The sequence below is a fragment of the Heteronotia binoei genome, chromosome 2 (assembly GCF_032191835.1).
Source record: "Heteronotia binoei isolate CCM8104 ecotype False Entrance Well chromosome 2, APGP_CSIRO_Hbin_v1, whole genome shotgun sequence".
NCBI classification, from domain to species: Eukaryota; Metazoa; Chordata; class Lepidosauria; order Squamata; family Gekkonidae; genus Heteronotia; species Heteronotia binoei.
Window position 1 is genome coordinate 126,055,847 of NC_083224.1, and position 20,464 is coordinate 126,076,310.

The 20,464-nt window shown below is 39.9% G+C and overlaps 1 protein-coding gene across 3 annotated transcripts; it reads right to left on the reverse strand.

Moving 5' to 3' along the window:
- On the reverse strand, positions 1–19,797 carry DEPDC1 (DEP domain containing 1). Of its 3 annotated transcripts, none has more exons than XM_060231996.1 (12): positions 19,497–19,797; positions 18,589–18,854; positions 17,874–18,012; positions 16,320–16,438; positions 15,113–15,243; positions 14,089–14,136; positions 9,714–9,854; positions 8,449–9,300; positions 7,670–7,842; positions 7,208–7,384; positions 6,234–6,419; positions 1–1,120 (listed from the first exon to the last, which is right to left on the reverse strand). In XM_060231996.1, the coding sequence occupies exons 1-12, from the start codon at positions 19,542–19,544 to the stop codon at positions 980–982; spliced, it is 2,421 nt and encodes an 806-aa protein (XP_060087979.1). In that variant the 5' UTR covers positions 19,545–19,797; the 3' UTR covers positions 1–979. The 3 variants fall into 3 exon arrangements, with proteins under 3 accessions (XP_060087979.1, XP_060087978.1, XP_060087980.1); XM_060231995.1 differs by having other exon boundaries at positions 17,865–18,012; XM_060231997.1 differs by lacking the exon at positions 8,449–9,300 and having other exon boundaries at positions 17,865–18,012.
- Between the last annotated feature and the right edge of the window lie 667 nt (positions 19,798–20,464).

A 20,464-nucleotide genomic window follows, 5' to 3' on the forward strand; every position in this document is an offset into this window, starting at 1 on the left:
TTTTAGGTTTAGGAATTAGATTCCTTTACTACAGCTTTGACACAGTTGAACACACTTTCACAGCAAGGTATTAATTTCAGTTAACCACATTAAATCAGAGTTTATTAAACTATTTTGATATATTTAAAAGGTGAGCTTAAATAACATTCCAATGCTGTAAACAGAATAAAGATAAAAAGGAAAACATCTAGATAGTCTGCTCTTGCAACAGAACATATAGATATTAATTGAACAATAACAAAAATAAAACATATTGTAAGGACTTGGCACAGTACAAATAGTGAAATAAGGGCTCATAAACTATGCAATTCAATTTTTCCCCACAGTGGTGCTGGTGTCAGGAAGATATGAACTGTCCCCTTATGGCTGTTGAAGCAAGGTAGCCATCTCTTTCAAAAGCTAGACTTGTACATAAAGGGGCCACGACTGCAAACAGAATCTTGATCATTTTTTGTATCTCTGTGACCATGCTCTATGCTTCCTAGTCTTCACTGTTTTTTGTCAAAAGCATGTTACACTGCATTCCATCAGAACAGGATACTTATCACTGAGAATATAATTTTATTTACAATAAGTGCAAATTATAGGAGAAATGTACAGTTATGTTACTCGAACCAAAGGTTCAAGCTCAAGATCTTTACTTAAGATCCAACCATATAATATATATCAAAACTGAAGACAAAGGACAATTTATGGTGTTTTGAAAAACCCTCCCACCCTTTCCAGAACAGAAAGAGTTATTACGTTTGTTTCATTTTCTCAATATCACCACATTTTTCTTGTTGGCAACTAGTGTGACTATATATAATGTCACCTCCATTTCACTTACACTTATTCTTTTTGTATTTACAGCTACTGGGTTCATTTGTAAACACTGATGTAATCATTTTCACTTTAGGCAACTTTAGCACATTTTAGCATACTTGTCCACAAATGCTATTTACAAGCATCAGGCAAGTGAAATTTAAAAAAATGAAAATCAATGTCTTAGATTACAAAACTTTGGCTTTTGCAGAATGAGCATTGGCTGCTTAATTGTGGGCTTGTCTTCAAACAATATGGCTTCACTTTCTGTCAATGGAAATCTCTTCTGATAGATCTGTGGGTATGCTTTCTGAAACTGGAAAAAAAAATACACCAATTATTTAAACTGAAATTTCCTAGAGTAACATTAGCATGCCTGCCAATTTAATAATTAAATGTCAGCTGACCAGACAACTCATTACCTATTATTGGATTATAATGAAATATTCCAGGAAGCCATTATATACAGAATCATAGAATTGGAAAGGAGTAAAGGACCTCCAGGGTCATCTAATCCAACCCTTTGCACAATGCAGGAAATTCACAAATACCTCCAACCCAATAGCTTTTTTTTTTGTGGAATTTCAGTACAGTATCATTTGTTAGCAAGAGCAGGAGTATGGCTGCTTGCCCCCTAGCCTTGCAGTAGCTAGTTGCAGGCCTTAATGGCTCAGCACAGCACCTTATACTGGTTGCAGGCATCTTCACATGTTGGCCTGATGCTTACTTAATGTAGCTGCAAGACTAACTTTCCAATTAATAACTGCTATTACTTTGCCTGTACTTTTAAAATTGTTTAGGAATTGTTGAGTGAGACTGATGTTCCATGATACCTAATTGAACATATGAAGCTGCCTTATACTGAATCAGACCCTTGGTCCATCAAAGTCAGTACTGTCTTCTCAGACTGGCAGTGGCTCTCCAGGGTCTCAAGCTGAGGTTTTTCATGCCTGTTTGCCTGGACCCTATTTAGTTGGAGATGCTGGGGATTGAACCTGGGACCTTCTGCTTACCAAGCAGATGTTCTACCACTGAGCCACCGTCCCTCCCCATTGTTTGGTTAACTGAACTGTAATTGTACAAATTTATAGAAATTTTACATTGTTAAAGTAAATTACCATATTTTTTTTTACAAAATTAATGTTTGAAAGTAATAATTTCAAAATAGTATAACTTTAAAAACTGGAACATAGTAATTACTACGTATTACTAATCTTTTTGTAACTAGTATCGAATCTACTGATGCTTTATAAATACTTTAAAATGCTTGACAGTATTTGATAAAATGACAAAACACCCAGTACACTCAAGAACTATATATGCAGCATTAGAAAGAGCTAGTTGACTATAATAGACACTGTCTTATGAGGGTGATTATTTGTTCTGCTCATGGAGAGCAGCCAGTGCACAGATCTTATTATATTTACATGCATTAGAGCTATGTAGCCCGTAAATGCCTCATAACCTCAGGACAGTCTTTGCATAGAAGTTAAATTTTTAGCCCTGAGTATCACATAAGCCATATATAACAGCATCTGTAAAGGGTGCATACAAGTTGAGGATGGGGAAGAGGAAAGAGACTAGATATCCAAATGAGGTAAAATAAAACACATTCTTAAAGGATAGCTAGGTAGTAGCCCATAAGGAAGAGATGACATTATATGGGTTTAGAACTATCTCCTTTAGCATTCTAGTCATGCAGATGGCTCACAGAGGGCTAAAGAAAGGCTTGCTCATGGTATTCCCTCAACCATATACTAAGCCTTGTCCACTGACAAAGTGCAATGAGAACAGATGCCCAACCAAACATACAACTATGCATTCAGTATTGCCCCACAGATTAAACCAGCAATTCTTGCAGCAGAGGCCACTCTCTTCAGCCCACAAAATGTCTCAAGGAAGGCTATGACAGCTAGTGGCAGTGTGCTATAGTAGTTAGAATGTTGCACTAGGGTCTGGGAGTGCCATATTCAAATTCCCACACAGCCACAAAAGCTTGCTGGGTTACCTGGGGCATCACACACTCTCAGTCCAACCCAGGGGTTTTTTTGTAGCGGGAACTCCTTTGCATATTAGGCCACACACCCCAGATGTAGCCAATCCTCCTGGAGCTGACAGTAGGCCCTGTACGAAGTGCCCTGTAAGCTCTTGGAGGACTGGCTACATCAAGGTCCAACCTACTTTCCAGAGAAGTTGTGAGAATAGAATGGAAGAGAGGAAATGATGTACACTGCTTTGGGTCCCCACCAGAGAGAAAGGTCAGGTATAAATGAAGTGAATTAAAAATGAAGTGAATCAAGGCAAGCAGCTCACCAGAGAAACACATCAGCGTCTACACAGTAGTCAAACCTCAGGCCTTTCTGTCAATCTTGCATATTTAAAAGCCCAATTCCCTCTTCTTAACATGCCCATAGCAACATCAAAAAAGTCAAATGAAAAGGGGCTATTTTTCTTAGCCTATGAGGACTCTGATCCTTTCAGGACAATGGAACAATATTAGGCTCCTTACTCATTTGCACTGGATTCCTTTTCAGGTTTCCCATGGTCTCTGTTAATTTGGCTGTACCATTTCAGGCTGGTTTGGCTTCCAAGCTTCATTCCAGTGACAATGCAGACTAGGAGTAGGATTTTCAAGAGACAAAACCTGGCTTTTAGAGATTTTCTAGCAGTGAAGGGGAACCATACTAAAAAAAAAAAAAAACTGGAGCAGAAATTACTGAAGATGGGATGAAAGGTATTGTATTGTTGTAGAACTTTGTCAGCAGCAGGTGAATGCTTTTCCAAACACCTTCAACATGAGAGCAGCCAAAAGCTAGGAAAATTGTTTTGCCAGCACTGGAAAAAGGAATTGTTCCTTTGCTATAGTCCACTGGATAAGGTGGTATTGTATGCCCATCTATAGTTGTTTTTTTTAAAGCGCAAATCACTGTATATTGTAGAGTATACATGGCTACAAGTTAATACAACTGCATGTATGTGTAGAGACAAGTATTCTTCTAGATCAGCGGTCCCCAACCTTTTTGGCATCAGGGACTGGTTTTGTGGAAGACAATTTTTCCACGGACCACCGGGGGTGGGATGGTTTCAGGATGATACAATTGTGCACTTTATTTCTATTAGTTTGGTGTGGTGGTTAAGTGTGTGGACTCTTATCTGGGAGAACTGGGTTTTATTCCCCACTTCTCCACTTGCAGCTGATGGAATGGCCTTTGGTCAGCCATAGCTCTTGCAGAGTTGTCCTTGAAAAGGTAGCTTCTTGGGAGAGCTCTTTCAGCCCCATCCACCTCACAGGGTGTCTGTTGTGGGAGAGGAAGGTAAAGGAGATTGTGAGCCACTCTGAGACTCTGAAATTCGGAGTGGAGGGCAGGATATAAATCCAATGTTGTCTTCTTCTTCTTACTATATTGTAATATATAATGAAATAATTATACAACTCATGGCCAGGTTGCTAACAGGCCACGGACCGGTACTGGTCCGTGGCCTGGGGACCTGTTCTAGATTACCAATTATCAACATAGTGTCCAAACCAAAAGCCCTCTGCCTACTTTACTGCGAGTTTCTTAATGTCTTGCCGAAATCCTGCTCCTGAATTCTCCGCTAATGTAATTTAGGAGCTCAGGATGGTAAACGTTCTTCTCTTCAATTTTACATTCATAAAGAACCCTGTGTGGTAGGTTAGACTGGCAGAATTAATGGCCAAAGTCAGCCACCAAGGTTAACAGCAAGAACAAATATGCACCTCAGTTTCCCCAATCCTAATCCAATGTACACAGCCCATGTATATTTTCCAACCTAGGCTGTGTTTCTTCTGTTTTGCTTGCCAAGTCTCCAGGTGGGGCTTGTAGATCTCCCACTTTTACATCTGATCTCCAGCTGGCAGAGATCAGCTCTGCTTGAGAAAATAGCTGCTTTGAAGGGTGGACTCTATGCATTGTACCATGCTGAGGCCCCTCCCCAAACCCTGCCTCTCTCAGATCCACCCCCAAAGTCTCCAGGTATTTTCCAACCCAGATCTGGCATCCCTATGGGGAAGTGAAATGATAACAGCAAACACTGCTGTGCAAACCCCTCAGAACAGGGAACCCTAGCATTACATGGCAAGAGCTAGGACAATCACAACCAACACACAATTGTCAGTCTTCTGAAGCTTAATCTACTTCAGTATTTTTGTCTAGATTATCACAATCTAAGCTAAAAGTAATTTTGGAACAGGCAGCCAGCCAGCTGAGGAACTGGTATATAAGTCTACTGAAATGTTTGACACAATTTCTGAAACATTTCTAAGCACCACACAGTCTGCATTTCTGTAAGAGAGCACAGGGAGTGGGAGCAACAACAATTTAGCGATTTAAAAGCAGCTTGTTTACAGCCAGGCTCCAGTCATAAGACTTGCTTAGGAAATTCTGGGACAAGTGCAATTGTGTATAGCAGATTTTGGCAACTTTCTCTGAACAAGATTTTCTGCAAAAAGAACAGGAGTACTCTGTACTAAACTTTACCAAAGTGGTTTCACTTCAGCAGAAAGCAGATTATAATAAATTGTGTCAGATGACTTTGAATAAAGTTTAAAATGATACATTTTAATTTTGCATGACAAAACATACTCATTGAACAGTATTAACAATAATGAGAAGTCCAATTGAAAAAAGAAAAGAAAAAGGCACTTTAAGGTTGCAAGGCTATATACGTATACTTCCATGTAAATTCTGCAAAACTTGGTGGGATTTATGTCCAAGGAAACAAACATAGGGCTTCAGCCAAGGCTAAAAAAATCAGATTTTTAACTCCTGATTTATAGTGCCACCTAACCCAGAACACATGCTGTATTTTTTTTTTTACTGTGCCAAGATGTCAAGCTAACTGTTCAGTTCTGCACTCTGCTTTCAAAGGATTCAGTTCTGAAACAAGATCATATCATGCTATCCTGCTTTTGGTTTGCAACACAGTGCCACAAGGGGCCTGTAGGGACAGAGACCACAGACACCAACATCCCACCCCCTATTGTAGATGCTGTAGCAAAAAGGTGACCAGATGTTTAAAAAGTCTTGTTTATGGGTTATTAAATGTTTGCTCAAAGGTTAAAAAACAAAAAGATTCCACAGTCAACAGAAGCCCTTCTGGAAGAGAACTGTCCTGCAAAAAAAGATCTGATCAAAGGAACAAAACCTGGACCTAGTCCTGCTTGGAATTTCTGCAGGCACAAGGGGTGGGGATAGGTTGGATGATTCCCCCCCAAACTAGTCCTGGAAGCAGCGCCTCAGGGGACATTTAAAGAAACTCTTGTGTTCCCTACTTTGAGACATTTTTCCTGTATGATAGGGCAGATGAAAACAATTGGTTACAATCTTGCATTAGTAATCCTTCAAATATTTAAAAATCCACTTTGGTGTAATACCTAATAAGATTTTAATAGAAAATTCTTCTATTACCTGTTTAAGCTTTTTCTTCTTATCTTTAATAGATAATGTTCGATCCTTAATAATGCTTTCCAAGAGCTCTGCAACTGCAGCCTGAGAAGTATAAACTTTTTGTTCATCAAATTCCTGAGTAGTTATCCTCTTGCAGTAGGAGTAAGTAGGAAATATGGCACTCAGATCTTCCCCAAAACATTTCTTCTGTTAGCCAATAAGGCAGTAGAGAAACTTTTAGTATTTTGATCACAAAAGGGGAATCGGTAAAATTTAAGAAGCCAGTGTGAAGTTTCTAGTTCAAATGTAAGCTTAGCAGGAACTGTGTAGACTTAGATAAACCACTATTCTCATAGCCTCAGATCTCCGTTTCTAATACTGGTATAATATTGGTCTACTTTACAGGGACTAACAGAATTTACATAAAGCACATGGAACAGCTGCAACATGGGAGATCCATTATTATACAAAAATTTTGCTTTAAACATGACATACTGCAAGTAAGACAGAAACCTCAAATCTAGAGTATAGCAGATTTTGCACTACTGCCATCACACCCAAACATTTCCTTTCTGGAACAGTATGTTGCTAAAACGTCTTGATATAAAGACATATACAGGCACAAGGAACAAAGTCCGGACTGTGCCAATATATTCTTTATTTTCAGGCAGTTATGTTGCTTCTGTGACAACTACAAGGCTAACTCTGGCAAGGTGTAAAGTCAGCTGGTCAAAACCTAAGCACTGCATAGACATTTATTCCAGAAGCACATGGTACAACTGCCAAGGAGCTACATCCATGGAAGGATCCTGTGCAACTTTTATCCATCAGCAAGATCTATTAAACCCTACATTTTAAGTATGAGCCATGAGTAGACATTATCTTAGAAGGAAAAGTTGTCAGCAGCCTAGAGAACAAATGACTCCACTAACAGAATCTCACAGGAATCTCTATTTAAAAAGAGAAGCTTTAATCCTTTTCCATCATTATCTCACCTGAGTAGTTTTTAAAGTCTCTATGTGGTCTTGCACTGCAACTTGTAAATAAGTTGGAACTTGAAAAATATCTTGATGATGATCCATTAGAAAGGAAACTAATCTAGTGGCAAGCAGCTCATCAAGGTCTACTTCTTCTGCACAACACAATACACATCGAGAAAATGTCTGTATCATCTGAAATGTAAACAAACCACATAACAAAGGGATTTCTATTAAGTATTGCAGTGACACTCATTTATTTAAAGCTCACCTTTCTCATTGAGACTCAGGGTGTAAAATAGTGCAATCCAATAGCATGAGACATCTAATAATAATCATAACATTTAAAAACTGCCTTTCTTATCACACCAACCCCCTTTACAACAGTATAGAAAGAAGATCGATCAATAATTGTATCCTATTTATAAATATCACTATAGAGCTGAAAAATGTAAAAATTATTTGTGGAAAGAATCTTACCAAAGATCTTGTGCCCACTGCATCATGAAGGCGTGGCATGTCAACATTTTCACTCATTCGGGAGATCATGCGCATTAAGAGTTGAAGTTTTCTGCGATTGGGTGGTGAAAGGAGCAAACAGCACACTTGCAGAGCTTCAATGGCCACTCTTTCTAAATGAGGTTGCAACAGACCTAGTGATTAAGAATTGGGGAGATGCAACAAACTGTCACTACACCAAAGGCAGTAACAGTAGTTCTAATTTCTTTTGCATTTTTAAAATAATTATCTTCCTTGCAGTAATATACATTTCTGCTCTTGTCTAGACATTTTTGTTGAGATGCAAAGTCACCTCAGTTTGCTTCAACAAATGCAGGTGAAACACCAACAAGGTATTTTTTTACGCTGAAGTATTCTGTATATTCTAGTTACACACATCACCTAGGTAAGCATATAGATGCTGGGCGATTAGAAAAATGATTTAAAATCAGGGTCAAATCCCCCTCCCTCTCCCCCATGTTTAGATGGCAAAAAACCCTTCTTACTAAGTACGGATTTGAAAAACCAGATAAATATCACAGGTTGGACAGGAGAATAAATTCGTGGTATTAGCATGCACAATGGAAGATTCTGATGTTTGCATTGTAAAGTATTAGGTTATCACATTCCTTAACCTCACAGGCCAGAAGCTCCTTTTTGATAAATTCAGCTACAGCAATTCAAAACTCTAGCAGTGGCAAAAGCAAGCAGAAAAAGTTTACTCTTTTTTAAAAAAACCATGCTGTGGAAAGCAATCTTACTTGATGTGCCAGTCAACATAAAAGTGTCAGGAGAAAATAAGTTTTCTGAAAGTTCTGTGGAACTTTTGCAGAGTCTCTTACTGATGACAACATCAGAACATTCAGGCTCACTTCCTGTTTTAGCAAGCAATTTAGCAGTACTTTGGTTTTTGTGGTTTACTGGATGTGGTTTACTAGATGTGATCTTTGCAACTGGATCACTGATGCTACACCGATTGGATTTATTTTCACGTAAACTCTGAGACCTGCCAAGTTGCTTTGACTTACAGTTACCACTATGTAGTTTTTGCTCAGTAACTCCAGATGCAAAAACTCTTTTGACACCACCTGACTGTTTTTGATTAGTGTTACTAGAACACAGATTCATCAAAGAGTCTGGTTTATACTGTGAATGAAGCAGCTGATTTTCATTTTTTGTGACTGGCGTGATGTGAACTTCAGGTTGAGAAAGCATTTTTAATCCATCTTTGCTAAGCATGGTTGCTGTGGTATCTGTAATTCCCTCCAAAGAGCAATATTTTGCTTTAGATTTGAGAGGCAGGGCTTCTTCATTTTTGAGTCTTGAAAGATTCTGGTAACTGTCATCCATTAGTTCATGAAGACTGCCACGTTTACGAGCTGTATTATATTGCTGGAACTTTGCACCACAACTTCTTTCAACTCTATCCATCTTTTTAGAAACAGTTCCAGAAGTCTCATCCTTTTTGTCAGTAACACGATGGAGCAAACTTAGCAGGAGACATTCAGTTGATCTGAAAGAGTTTAAATGTGGAGTTTTTGGAAGCTGCAAGCCATTCCAGGAACTAGGGTTTCCACAGGATCTATTTGGAATTGTGATGTAGCCACATAAGACTATCAGAAAACGAAATACAAATTAAGATGCAAGTGGTGTGACAGGACAACAAATAAATGACTGAATCAGAAAAGTTAACAAGGCAGAGTTAAAGTTCAGCGTTAGTAATGTTGAAAGAACACTTGCTCTATCAGGGGTCATTCAAAAACAAACATGCAACCATTAGCCCAAATATGCAAAGCTAAGGACAAACAAATCATTCTGTGTTCAGCAATCAGCACCTAAACTAGGATGTCCCCAAGCCAGAATTTACTTGTATTTGTAACAGATTATATTGATTACTTATCCTAAAATACTGGTACAGTTTACCCTGAAAATCAGCCTGCAGAGATCAATCTCCCTCAGATTCATGGTATTTTAATCCATCCTCTCAATTGCACATATAGTTTCAGTGCTACAGATAAATACATACCTAAGATGTTCACAAACAGTTCATAGTATTCAAAAGTAAGCAAAGGTTCAGGGAGGCTAAGGAAATAGTCAGCAACTGTTTTAAATACATCTTGTTCAAAGCCCACATAAATTGGCTGGCTCATGTCATTACTTCTAGGCCCTAAATGCAGAAAAAATAAAATCTTAGAAAAATGGATTTTGGTGTTAAAGAATTACAGTGTGGATAAACAGCATACAGAACAACCTAGTGTTTCTGCAGTAAAAGTCTTATGTCATCTATCACATGTACCAATGAAAATACTTGAGAAATCAAAAGCAAAATTTAGCCACAGTAATGATATCAAATGATATATTTTAGCAATAAAGTAAAAATATTTTAAAAGATATGAAATATCACTATTTCATTCATCTCTGAGGATAATATTAGTGCTCTTATATTCTTCTTAAAAAGCCACATATTCCTAGCTGATTAATTAAGAACATAAGAGAAGCCATGTTAGATCAGGCCAATGGCCCATCCAGTCCAACATTCTGTGTCACACAGCGGCCAAATATATATATATATATATATACACACACACACACACACACACACACACACACTGTGGCTAATAGCCACTGATGGACCTCTGCTCCATATTTTTATCTAACCCCTTCTTGAAGGTGGCTATGCTTGTGGACGCCACCACCTCCTGTGGCAGTGAATTCCACATGTTAATCACCCTTTGGGTGAAGAAGTACTTCCTTTTATCCGTTTTAACCTGTCTGCTCAGCAATTTCATCGAATGCCCACGAGTTCTTGTATTGTGAGAAAGGGAGAAAAGTACTTCTTTCTCTACTTTCTCCATCCCATGCATTATCTTGTAAACTTCTATCATGTCACCCCTCAGTCGACGTTTCTCCAAGCTAAAGAGCCCTAAGCGTTTCAACCTTTCTTTATAGGGAAGGTGTTCCAGCCCTTTAATCATTTTAGTTGCCCTTTTCTGAACTTTCTCCAATGCTATAATATCCTTTTTGAGGTGCGGCGACCAGAACTGCACACAGTACTCCAAATGAGACCGCACCATCGATTTATACAGAGGCATTATGATACTGGCTGATTTGTTTTCAATTCCCTTCCTAATAATTCCCAGCATGGCGTTGGCCTTTTTTATTGCAAACGCACACTGTCTTGACATTTTCAGTGAATCATCTACCATGACCCCAAGATCTCTCTCTTGGTCTGTCTCTGCCAGTTCACACCCCATCAACTTGTATTTGTAGCTGGGATTCTTGGCCCCAATGTGCATTACTTTGCACTTGGCCACATTGAACCGCATCTGCCACGTTGACGCCCACTCACCCAGCCTCAACAGATCCCTTTGGAGTTCCTCACAATCCTCTCTGGTTCTCACCACCCTGAACAATTTAGTGTCATCCGCAAATTTGGCCACTTCACTGCTCACTCCCAACTCTAAATCATTTATGAACAAGTTAAAGAGGATGGGACCCAGTACCGAGCCCTGCGGCACCCCACTGCTTACCGTCCTCCACTGCGAAGACTGCCCATTTATACTCACTCTCTGCTTCCTATTACTCAGCCAGTTTTTGATCCACAAGAGGACCTGTCCTTTTACTCCATGACTCTCAAGCTTTCTAAGGAGCCTTTGATGAGGAACTTTATCAAAAGCTTTCTGGAAGTCAAGGTAAACAACATCTATCGGGTCTCCTTTGTCCACATGTTTGTTCACCCCCTCAAAGAAATGTAACAGGTTAGTGAGGCAAGATCTTCCCTTGCAGAACCCATGCTGAGTCTTCCTCAATAACCCGTGTTCATCAATGTGCCTACTCATTCTGTCCTTGATAATGGTTTCTACCAACTTTCCCGGTATTGAAGTCAGACTGACTGGCCTGTAATTTCCCGGATCTCCTCTGGAACCCTTTTTAAAGATGGGGGTGACATTTGCTACCTTCCAGTCCTCAGGAACGGAGGCAGATTTCAATGAAAGATTTCCTTCCAAAGACCTCAGTTGGTTACAGGCATCAAGTTGGAGAAGCCTTGAAACATTTCCCATAGAAAACATTAGCAGTCAACTCAATAAAAGTAAACTTTTCCCATTACTGTCTTCTGTAAATGATTTCAAATCAATCATATTGGCCTTTGGTATTCAGTGGATTGGACCCCACCCACTTTTGCACTCACCAATTTCCCCCCCTTCTTACAACCCCACATTCCATATAGTTTTTGTCCATGAAGGTCCAACTATCCCCCGCTTAGCTTTTCTGAAGAGGGGAGGGTCCCTCTTTTTTTTAGTCAGAGAAAAAACTGGTTAGCTTTAACCCAGTAGCTTAAATAGCATGGCCATACATGAACACAGGAAGTTGTCTCATGGATCAGCCCATGAGTCTATCATGGTCAGTACTGTCTACTCTGACTAGCAGAAGCTCTTCAGGTATCAGGTGGAGATTTTTCACTTCATGTCTTCCATTGCCTGATCTTTGTAACCAGAGATGCTGGGGATTAACTCAGGGCCTTGTGTGTCCAAAGCAGATGCTCTACCACTGAACCACAGTCCCTTCCCAACTCTGTTTTGTAAAGCAGGCTTGCAAGCTGAAACGACTTGTAAATCCAATCTAACTTCCGGATACAATTCCAGATGTTATCTTCCATTGCAGGTTATCCAAGGAAATGCTTATATTACCATTTTAACCATTCCTACTTCTGTCTGCACCTCCCTAACCTCCAGATGCTTCCCTACTGCACAGTTCTGGAGCCCACATGCAGCCAGCTATTACTGCTTCGCTCCCCACCCCCCTGGATCACCCCAAAATTATATCTCTATCCATCCTGTATGGTCTTCTTTTCTCACAATCGCTCTGCTGTTCACAAAATCCCTGGAGACCTGGCCATTGTACCTTTTTCCAGGAAGCCATTTCATATTACCACCACTTAATAAATGTCATCCATGATCACTTTCATTACAAGGTAATAGAAGTGTGCAACAAATAATTTACCAGTGTGAGAATCTCAGTCCTTACTGCAGCTTTGAGTTGATGTCTTACAGGACTGCAGTAATGTGATGGGAAAGTTATCAACTGGCAAAACTGCCCCTTCTACAGAACTTTTTATGGGCACTGGAAATCTCCTTGTACCTGACCTGGCAACTCTATGGCTTCTTGAGCATCTCTCGCTCTTTTTTTTTTTTGGTGCTGTGAAGCTTTTATTTGACAGGGAGAAGGCACGGTTCAGTTCTTTTGCCTCACTTGCTTTCTAAGCAGGTCAGGCTTGCCTGTCAGCACGGCCTCTTGTGGTCACTACCATTGCTGGATGTACTCCGTGGTTATCTGTTCAGGTGTCCGCCACTGTGCTGTCGGCTATGCTGCACATACAAGAGCATTTGGCAGCATTTGTTGCAGCTGCAGCTGGCTTTCCATCTGCATTTGTCTGTGAAATTCCATGGCATACAGCAACTTGGCTAATGTCTTCATGATTGTTTCTACCGCAAAATCCTATAACGCTTTACAATATGGACCCTCTGTACAGAGAGGGAAGGACTGATGAGGAATGGGATCATCCATAGGAGCTCTTGTGACAACAGATGTGGAAGATGAGACAGTGAGTGGTAATGTACACCAAAGAGAAGCAAAGGATCTTTAAACGAAGGCATAGCAACAAAATTGGATATTAGTTGTGAAAAGATAAGCACGTCAGGAATAGGGGCTGACATTTCTTTGAGAAATACATTGTAAAGAAAGTTAATGTTATCATTGTGTGTATAAAGATGGAAGTTATTGGATATTTCACTAAAAGTTATAGCAGCTAGAAAGTCCCTATAATTATATGCATTTCTAGTTGGGCAGTAAAAGTTATTTAGCAAATTTTTGTGGTGCTCTCCAAGGGACCTGCCCAGTGCAGATTACAGTTTATTCATCACTACATAATGCAATGCTAATGGCTTTATAAAGGATTAGGCACAACCATATAAGATCTATTTTTAGCAGCCATGGCTAACAAGGTAACATCCAAGTTCAGAACAGTGCGCTTCGGCTCATCAGATGCTGGAGCCAGACAACAAATGTCTGCCATGCCTTACTGATAAGACACCTTGGGCAATCTAGTTGGATACTTTTAAAAAAATACTGTTGGATTCATATTTGGATGATTTAGTAGAAAGTGTTTGGTATCAGGTACATCACCAGTATACGATGTATTCTGGTTATAGAATTATAATGCATGACTATGATTCTATTTGTAGATATGGATTTTTCTGTTTTTATCTGGTTTATCTTCAAGTCTGAAATCTGAGCTCCAGAACAGAAGACCCTAATAGAAGTCACCACTATAGTACATTATTTCTGCTCTGCAGAACAAAAACCAGTTTCTGACATTTCAAAAAAGTTTTTGTCTAACTTACAGTTTGCTAAACATTTCATGGCAGACAGTACCCAATGTGGAAGGTCTTCTGCAAGAAAGGGGGGGGGGGAGAGAAAGATATATTTGTATTTGCATACCATCTTAATCCAATGAATCCAAGGAAGCTTACTTTGAAGTGCTGGTTTTCTGGAGGATAGCACTCACCCCTTGACTGGAGCATGCCTGGCCCATCCTTCCTACTGGTACAGCTCACAAAACCTAGTGCTGTGGCACAGAGATGCCAGCAGCCAGTGAGATCCAGGAAGGCTGAGACTCTGCCAGTGGCAGTGACCATGGTGGAACTCCTGGCAGAGGCAGCAGCGAATACAACACTGAGACCCCATCCTAGTGGCTGAACAGTGGCTCAAGAGGGCTCTCAATCCTGACCCAAACCACATGAGATAATTTTGCAAGGCACTCAATCAATCTCAGAAAGGCACAAGGTGGGTGGAGTCTGGAAGGGGCTGGCTGGGCTATTTAAACCAAGCCAATCCTGAGCCAAGGAAGATCAGTTGGGACCAGAGAGAAGGGAAGGAACTCCAGAGCAGATCCCAGGGGGATTAGGGAAGTCAGGGGTGATGTGAACCTGCCTCCCTTCCCATTCTGAGGCCCATGAAGCAGGCCAATATTTGAACCCAGCCAATTCCAAACCCAACCTGAGGGATGGAGGACACCTGTTTCCAGGTAAGCAGACCAGGATCCTCATCCCCCACTCTGGTGTATATCCAAGTTATAGCTCAATAAGTTTCACACCTGAATGGAAATTTGAACCTGTCAGTGTACCACAATGGCTTACTTTAAAATTAAAGAAGAGCCACAACTTTATTCCTGCATCTCCATCATTAGAGTGCAACCCTCAAGTCTTATCAACCTAGAAGATCTATCAAAACCACTGCCACTTGGTTCTTTGAAAGTATTCATCAGATTTATTCCAGACATTATCAAGAGTAAATAGAAAAGTTTTATTCTGCATTCTGGTTACTGTAGACTTAAAGGATTTTAAAAACAGCTTCAGGAAGTCTTACCTGATTTGTCTTGCAGAACAACAACACCACGTTTACTTGTATTTGTCATATTATATATGATATGCTTAGGAAATATTTGTGCTGGGTCCAAGACTTCTTCTAAGGATGGTACACCTAAAATAGTTTGCAAGCTACAGGAAGAAAAAAGGACCAGATAGTTTTGAAACTGAGCATAATACTTTGAGAACAACTTAGTAGTGCTGTGAAGTAACCTATTTGAGTAGATCACAAAATGATAAGCATTATGATTTCACACTGTGTTTTATTATGCCGCGTATGAGTCAAATTCACTTTCCACCCTCTCAGAAGCCCCCTCCCCCCACATTCTGCTTCACCAGTAGGGTTGCTGTCTGATAGCTGGCACCTGACTGTAGATGGGTGCTGGGCACATCGACACAGAAAGCAACATCACTTATGGAGAAAACTGAAAGTGATATCATATGGCTCTAGGAATTGCTGGAAACTATGGCAAAACCAGAGTTTCTGGTGATTCCTACAGCAAAATGACATCCTTTCAGGCCTTTCCTCAGAAGTGACATAATACAATGCTGACAATTTTTAAAAATTCTCCTGCTGTCCAGCGGTGGTTAGAAGACGGGCTGCCAGTGTGTGGACTCCTGCCATAGATGGTGACCTGATCATCTCCCAAAATCATCATCACACTACCATCATACAGTGGAGAAGTGGCCAAGTGATAATTCCACTCTAACACACTGCCTAGTACAAAACTAGTCCTTCTTTACAGTATAATTCTAAATGGTTACATTCTTCTAAGCCTATTAACTTCAACCATCTTAGAAGGCTTAGTAACTGCAGCAAACTTTTTAAAGATATGAGCAAGAGAAATGCTAGAGAAAATAGGAATATTATCAAAGAAACCAGTGATCTAGCATTTGAAAAGTACAGCAGCAGTTCTATAAAGTATTAAAGACAACAAAAGTTCTTGCTCCAAGAACTACCCATTCCAAAATACTCTATTTCTTTATGGCTTAATAGGAGTACTTACACAAATATTTGCACTTGCTAGAATCAGAAGTTCTAGCCCTCAGTACAAGCACCTACAGTATAGGGTTGTTCTATCAAAATGTTTTGAAGATCCCAGGTCCATTATTGGGACGCTACAACTATCAGAGCATCATACATTAATTGTTCGACTCCTAATTACGTTGGGAAATGATAGGAAAAAGGAAAATCATATATCACTCACTGTATCAAAATGGTGCTTCTCCAAATTTCTTCAATGTCTGCTTGGCTTATTCTCTTGCTGTGTGCCATTTTGTCGGTATGTTCTTGCACTGCATCACTATTTAAATTCTCTACAATTTCCTACAGAGATGCAATAATGATTCCAAAATACATCCTTAAGAGTTGGGAGGAACATTCAGGGCCTAATAATCCATTTGTGCCCCCACCTGAGGTATGCAGAAGCTAACCAGAAGTATTACCAGCCATTTATTTCCACATTCTCTCAACAGTGTTATATGAAGTACCTGGAAAGTACTGGATCTCACATCTTTTATACAGTTATAGAAGAATAGTCAAGGGCAAATTAATCCTGCATTTCTCTAGTCTGTCTGAAAAGGGTTCCAAACTCCTTTGTAATACAAAAATAACTGTTGTATCAATCACACCAGGAGGATATTAAAAGTTCCCACCCAGGGATAAGAGATCCTTTGACAAGCCAGATAGAGCAGTTTCTCACACAGCGACTTTCAGCCCCAAGAGTATCAGTGTAATGACTATTTCTTTTGGGATTTTAGGAGCACAACTTTTCCCCACAGGGAACAGGGAACTTGCTGGATTTCAGCTCCTGTGGATTCTTGACCTTACATAGGCCATGAAACTTTTTCTCTGATATTCCAATCTGAAAGGACAGGTTTACATGAGACTCCCAGCACCACTTAATGTAAGTAATACCACACAGTTCCAAGAGACTGAACATAAGTTTGCTGATGACTCAGCAATCAATGGTCTTGGAACATAACCTTAATTAGCAGATTCATAACAGTGCATGACAATTTTTAGTTAACAAGGCTTTTTTGTAGAAAAAGCCCAGCAGAAACTAATTTGCATATAAGGCCACACTCGCTGACATCACCATTGCTTCACAGAGCATTTTAGTAGAAAAAGGCCCAGCAGAATGTATTTGCATATTAGGCCACACACCCTGATGCCAAGCCAGCCAGAACTGTGTTCCTGCTCAAGAAAAGCCCTCAGAATAAAAGAAAACAACATTTAAGTTACCAACTGAACTGCATCATTGCCAAGTCCTTTTTAAAAAAACTTGTCTATTCCCACCTCATTAAACAGAATACATTCTCCTCAAGTACATCATCTAAACCACTTATCTAAAAGTCTACATTTTAAAAGTCATTAGTAAAAATAAGTCCCAACAATTTATGTCTTTCAGTGAGCCAGATTTTAACTAGGAGGCCACGTTGCCAATATATATATGTTAGGAAAGACTGGCTTGAATGTTTCATCAAAGATTCTTAGACAAGGATGCCAGCCTCCCACTACCTGGTGATACCCTAGAATTACAGCTCATCTACAGACATCAGATTCCCTGGAGACAATGGATACTTTGTGACACTGTTCCTCCCTAGGCTCCACCCCCAAATCTCCAGGAGTTTCCCAGCCTAGAACTGGCAACCCTATCAAACACAAAAGACACTAAAGTATTAAACCATCTACTGGAGATGTATCATATCATTTAAGTCCTTCCCCCCTCCCCCAAAATCTAGAATAGTACCTGATTTACTAGTTGTTCATTTTTTTTAGGAGTGATCCTGAAGAAATGTGGCACCTTAAGTGCACTGTCTGATTCTTTAGGAATATTTTTTTTCTCACGCAATGGACACCGACTTGGTGGACTTCTAACTGGAGAAGTTGAAGGAAATCTATAATTTACAATGCACAATAAATAAATAACAATGTAATCTAGTTTTCATGAGCATCTTAGATTATCCTGACCAAGGAGGAGGATTTGTAAACAGATTTACACTTTACGTTTTTCAGGTGTTTAGAACCTTTTTCACCACTTCAGCATCTGCAATACTGAAAGCAGGGTGGTGTGTTTCCATATCAGACAATTAAAAAGAGAGAGAGAGAAAGAGAGAGAAGTAAATGGGATAGCAATATAGTAAGTAAGCAAGCAGATATGGTGCAAAGTTGACAATTTCCATGAAGAGAATATATAAATCTGTTACAAAACAAGTAAATATTGCAAGATGCATTGACAGGATAGCATAAAATGCATACACCCAGCACAAGTGTGATAGAAGGCATATTATATCATGTAACTAGAATTCTGATCTTGCACTACAGCTAAATGTTTAAAGCCACATGCTACAGGTGAGTTGAAATTATGAACAAAGGAGGCAGAGAGTTCTCATGGTAGTCCCTAATAATAGAAAAAGCAACCGATATTTTGTATAATTTATTTTTAATGTTCTATCAATATGAATGTATACTACCTGTACAAATTATTGTTGTCTTCTAAGTTTTCTGAGCCCCATCTTCCTTTTATATCCTCAATCACATGATTTTTCAGAAACTTCCTTAAAAGCTGGACAGTTTGCTCCCTAGTAACTTCTAGACCAAAATTGTTATTATTTTTAAGTAATTCATGAAGCCAGTCAGTTGCTTCAGCTGCAGTAAAACAGTTGCCATATTTTTTAAAGTGTTGCCTATGTTTTCTTCGTGGCATTCCTGCCCGAAAATATTTAGTAACTTCATTCCACTGCAAAACAAAAGATGAAATTTAGGACTTTAAAGCAATCATAAATTCAGCATCAATAAGACAGAATTTTTAGCTTGAAATTGGTTTTACAAGACTCTAAATTCTACACTACATATGCGCAAATTCCCTGTAAGAAAAAGGCAACACACATTTACTTTCAAAATAAAACCAATTACCAGCACCTAGACAAATGCTGTTTTTAAATTACACATTACATGCATTACACAAATGCAATGAAAAATCCTGTGTAGGAAGATAAAACATGTGTTTGCTGTAGATTGTATACAAGGCTCCTAATGGCTGCTGCCTGACAAAGCTCACACTTAAACGCAGACAATCTCAGTTTTCCTTGTCATACCTGCATCTTTGGTTATACGATCTTTTCCGAAAATATGTTAACATACGAAGCTAAGAAAATAACTTTTATTTGCATTTACCAATGAAAGAATGTGATCTGCATAAATTATACTCTTGTCAGAGGAGCATAAATCTTCCTCTTACGCACTCACAGTCACCCACCGACCCATCTCCCCTCTTCTACTTTAGGCAGCTTCTCCAGCCACGCGTGCCTTCCCTCTGCAGTTCCCAAAGCACGGCGTTTCATACTAGCTGCTCGACTGCGTCCTGGCCCATCTTCCTTACCAGCTTCGTGGCACGAAAGGGGCCTGGGGTCAGCAGCCGCCTCTCCATACCATAGTACGACTCGGGGTGGGAGAAGAGAGGCTGAACCGAGGCAATCTCCCCTACCCGCAGCCAGCTGCACACACCTCCACCAACGGCCGTCTGAAGGTTTGAACTGCGCCCCGCAGCCTCTGATTGGAGGAGGATGTGGACGTCACTCAGCAGGGTCTGTCTCGCTGCGCTTGTAAGGAAGGGAAAGTGGTCCGATTGGTCAGAGAGTGCAGCTGGGAAGCCTTGGGCTGCGTGGCCTCCGCTCTGCCAGTGTCGCGGGAAAAGCGAGATGGACTGAAGTTGATAAGTGATAGGTACAAGGAAGAGGACTTTAGGAATGCCCGCACAGGGTAAACTCATACCCCTGACATCACTGAAAGCTAAATTATATCAGCTCAGCATCTGTCTTAAAATGCTTCTTGAATTATAATTGTCATAATAAAACCTTACTCCCATCATACTTTTTAAATTACTTTCTCCTATGTGGCCACAGTGTATATGTTTTGGTTATTTTCCCATTTTTTTGTGGGGGGAAATATTAGAAAGTTTGTCAAATCTTGGAGTTCAGCAAAATTCTCACAGGAGTTTTGAACAATGGAGCCCAGAAGCAAGGGGGGGGGGGGAGAGAAAGAGCACAGTAAAATTTAGAAAACAAGTCCTAGGTGGACTTAATTATTTATTGAGTTAGTTTAGTTCTGTGTTTGTAAAAAGAGGCACCAAGCGGAAGCTCACGTAAGGAGCAACTTCCAGACATATAAGACAAGCCCACTGCTGAGGACTGTATGTGTGGTTATGCTTGCTGTTACTCTTGAGTTAGTTTATTATGCTTTAGTTAATAAAAACTGCTTTCTCTCATAAGCTTGTTCTTGCCTGTTGAAATCCAAAACAAACCATTTGCACTATGAGCATCACACCCAGGTCAGGGTTGTTCATACCCC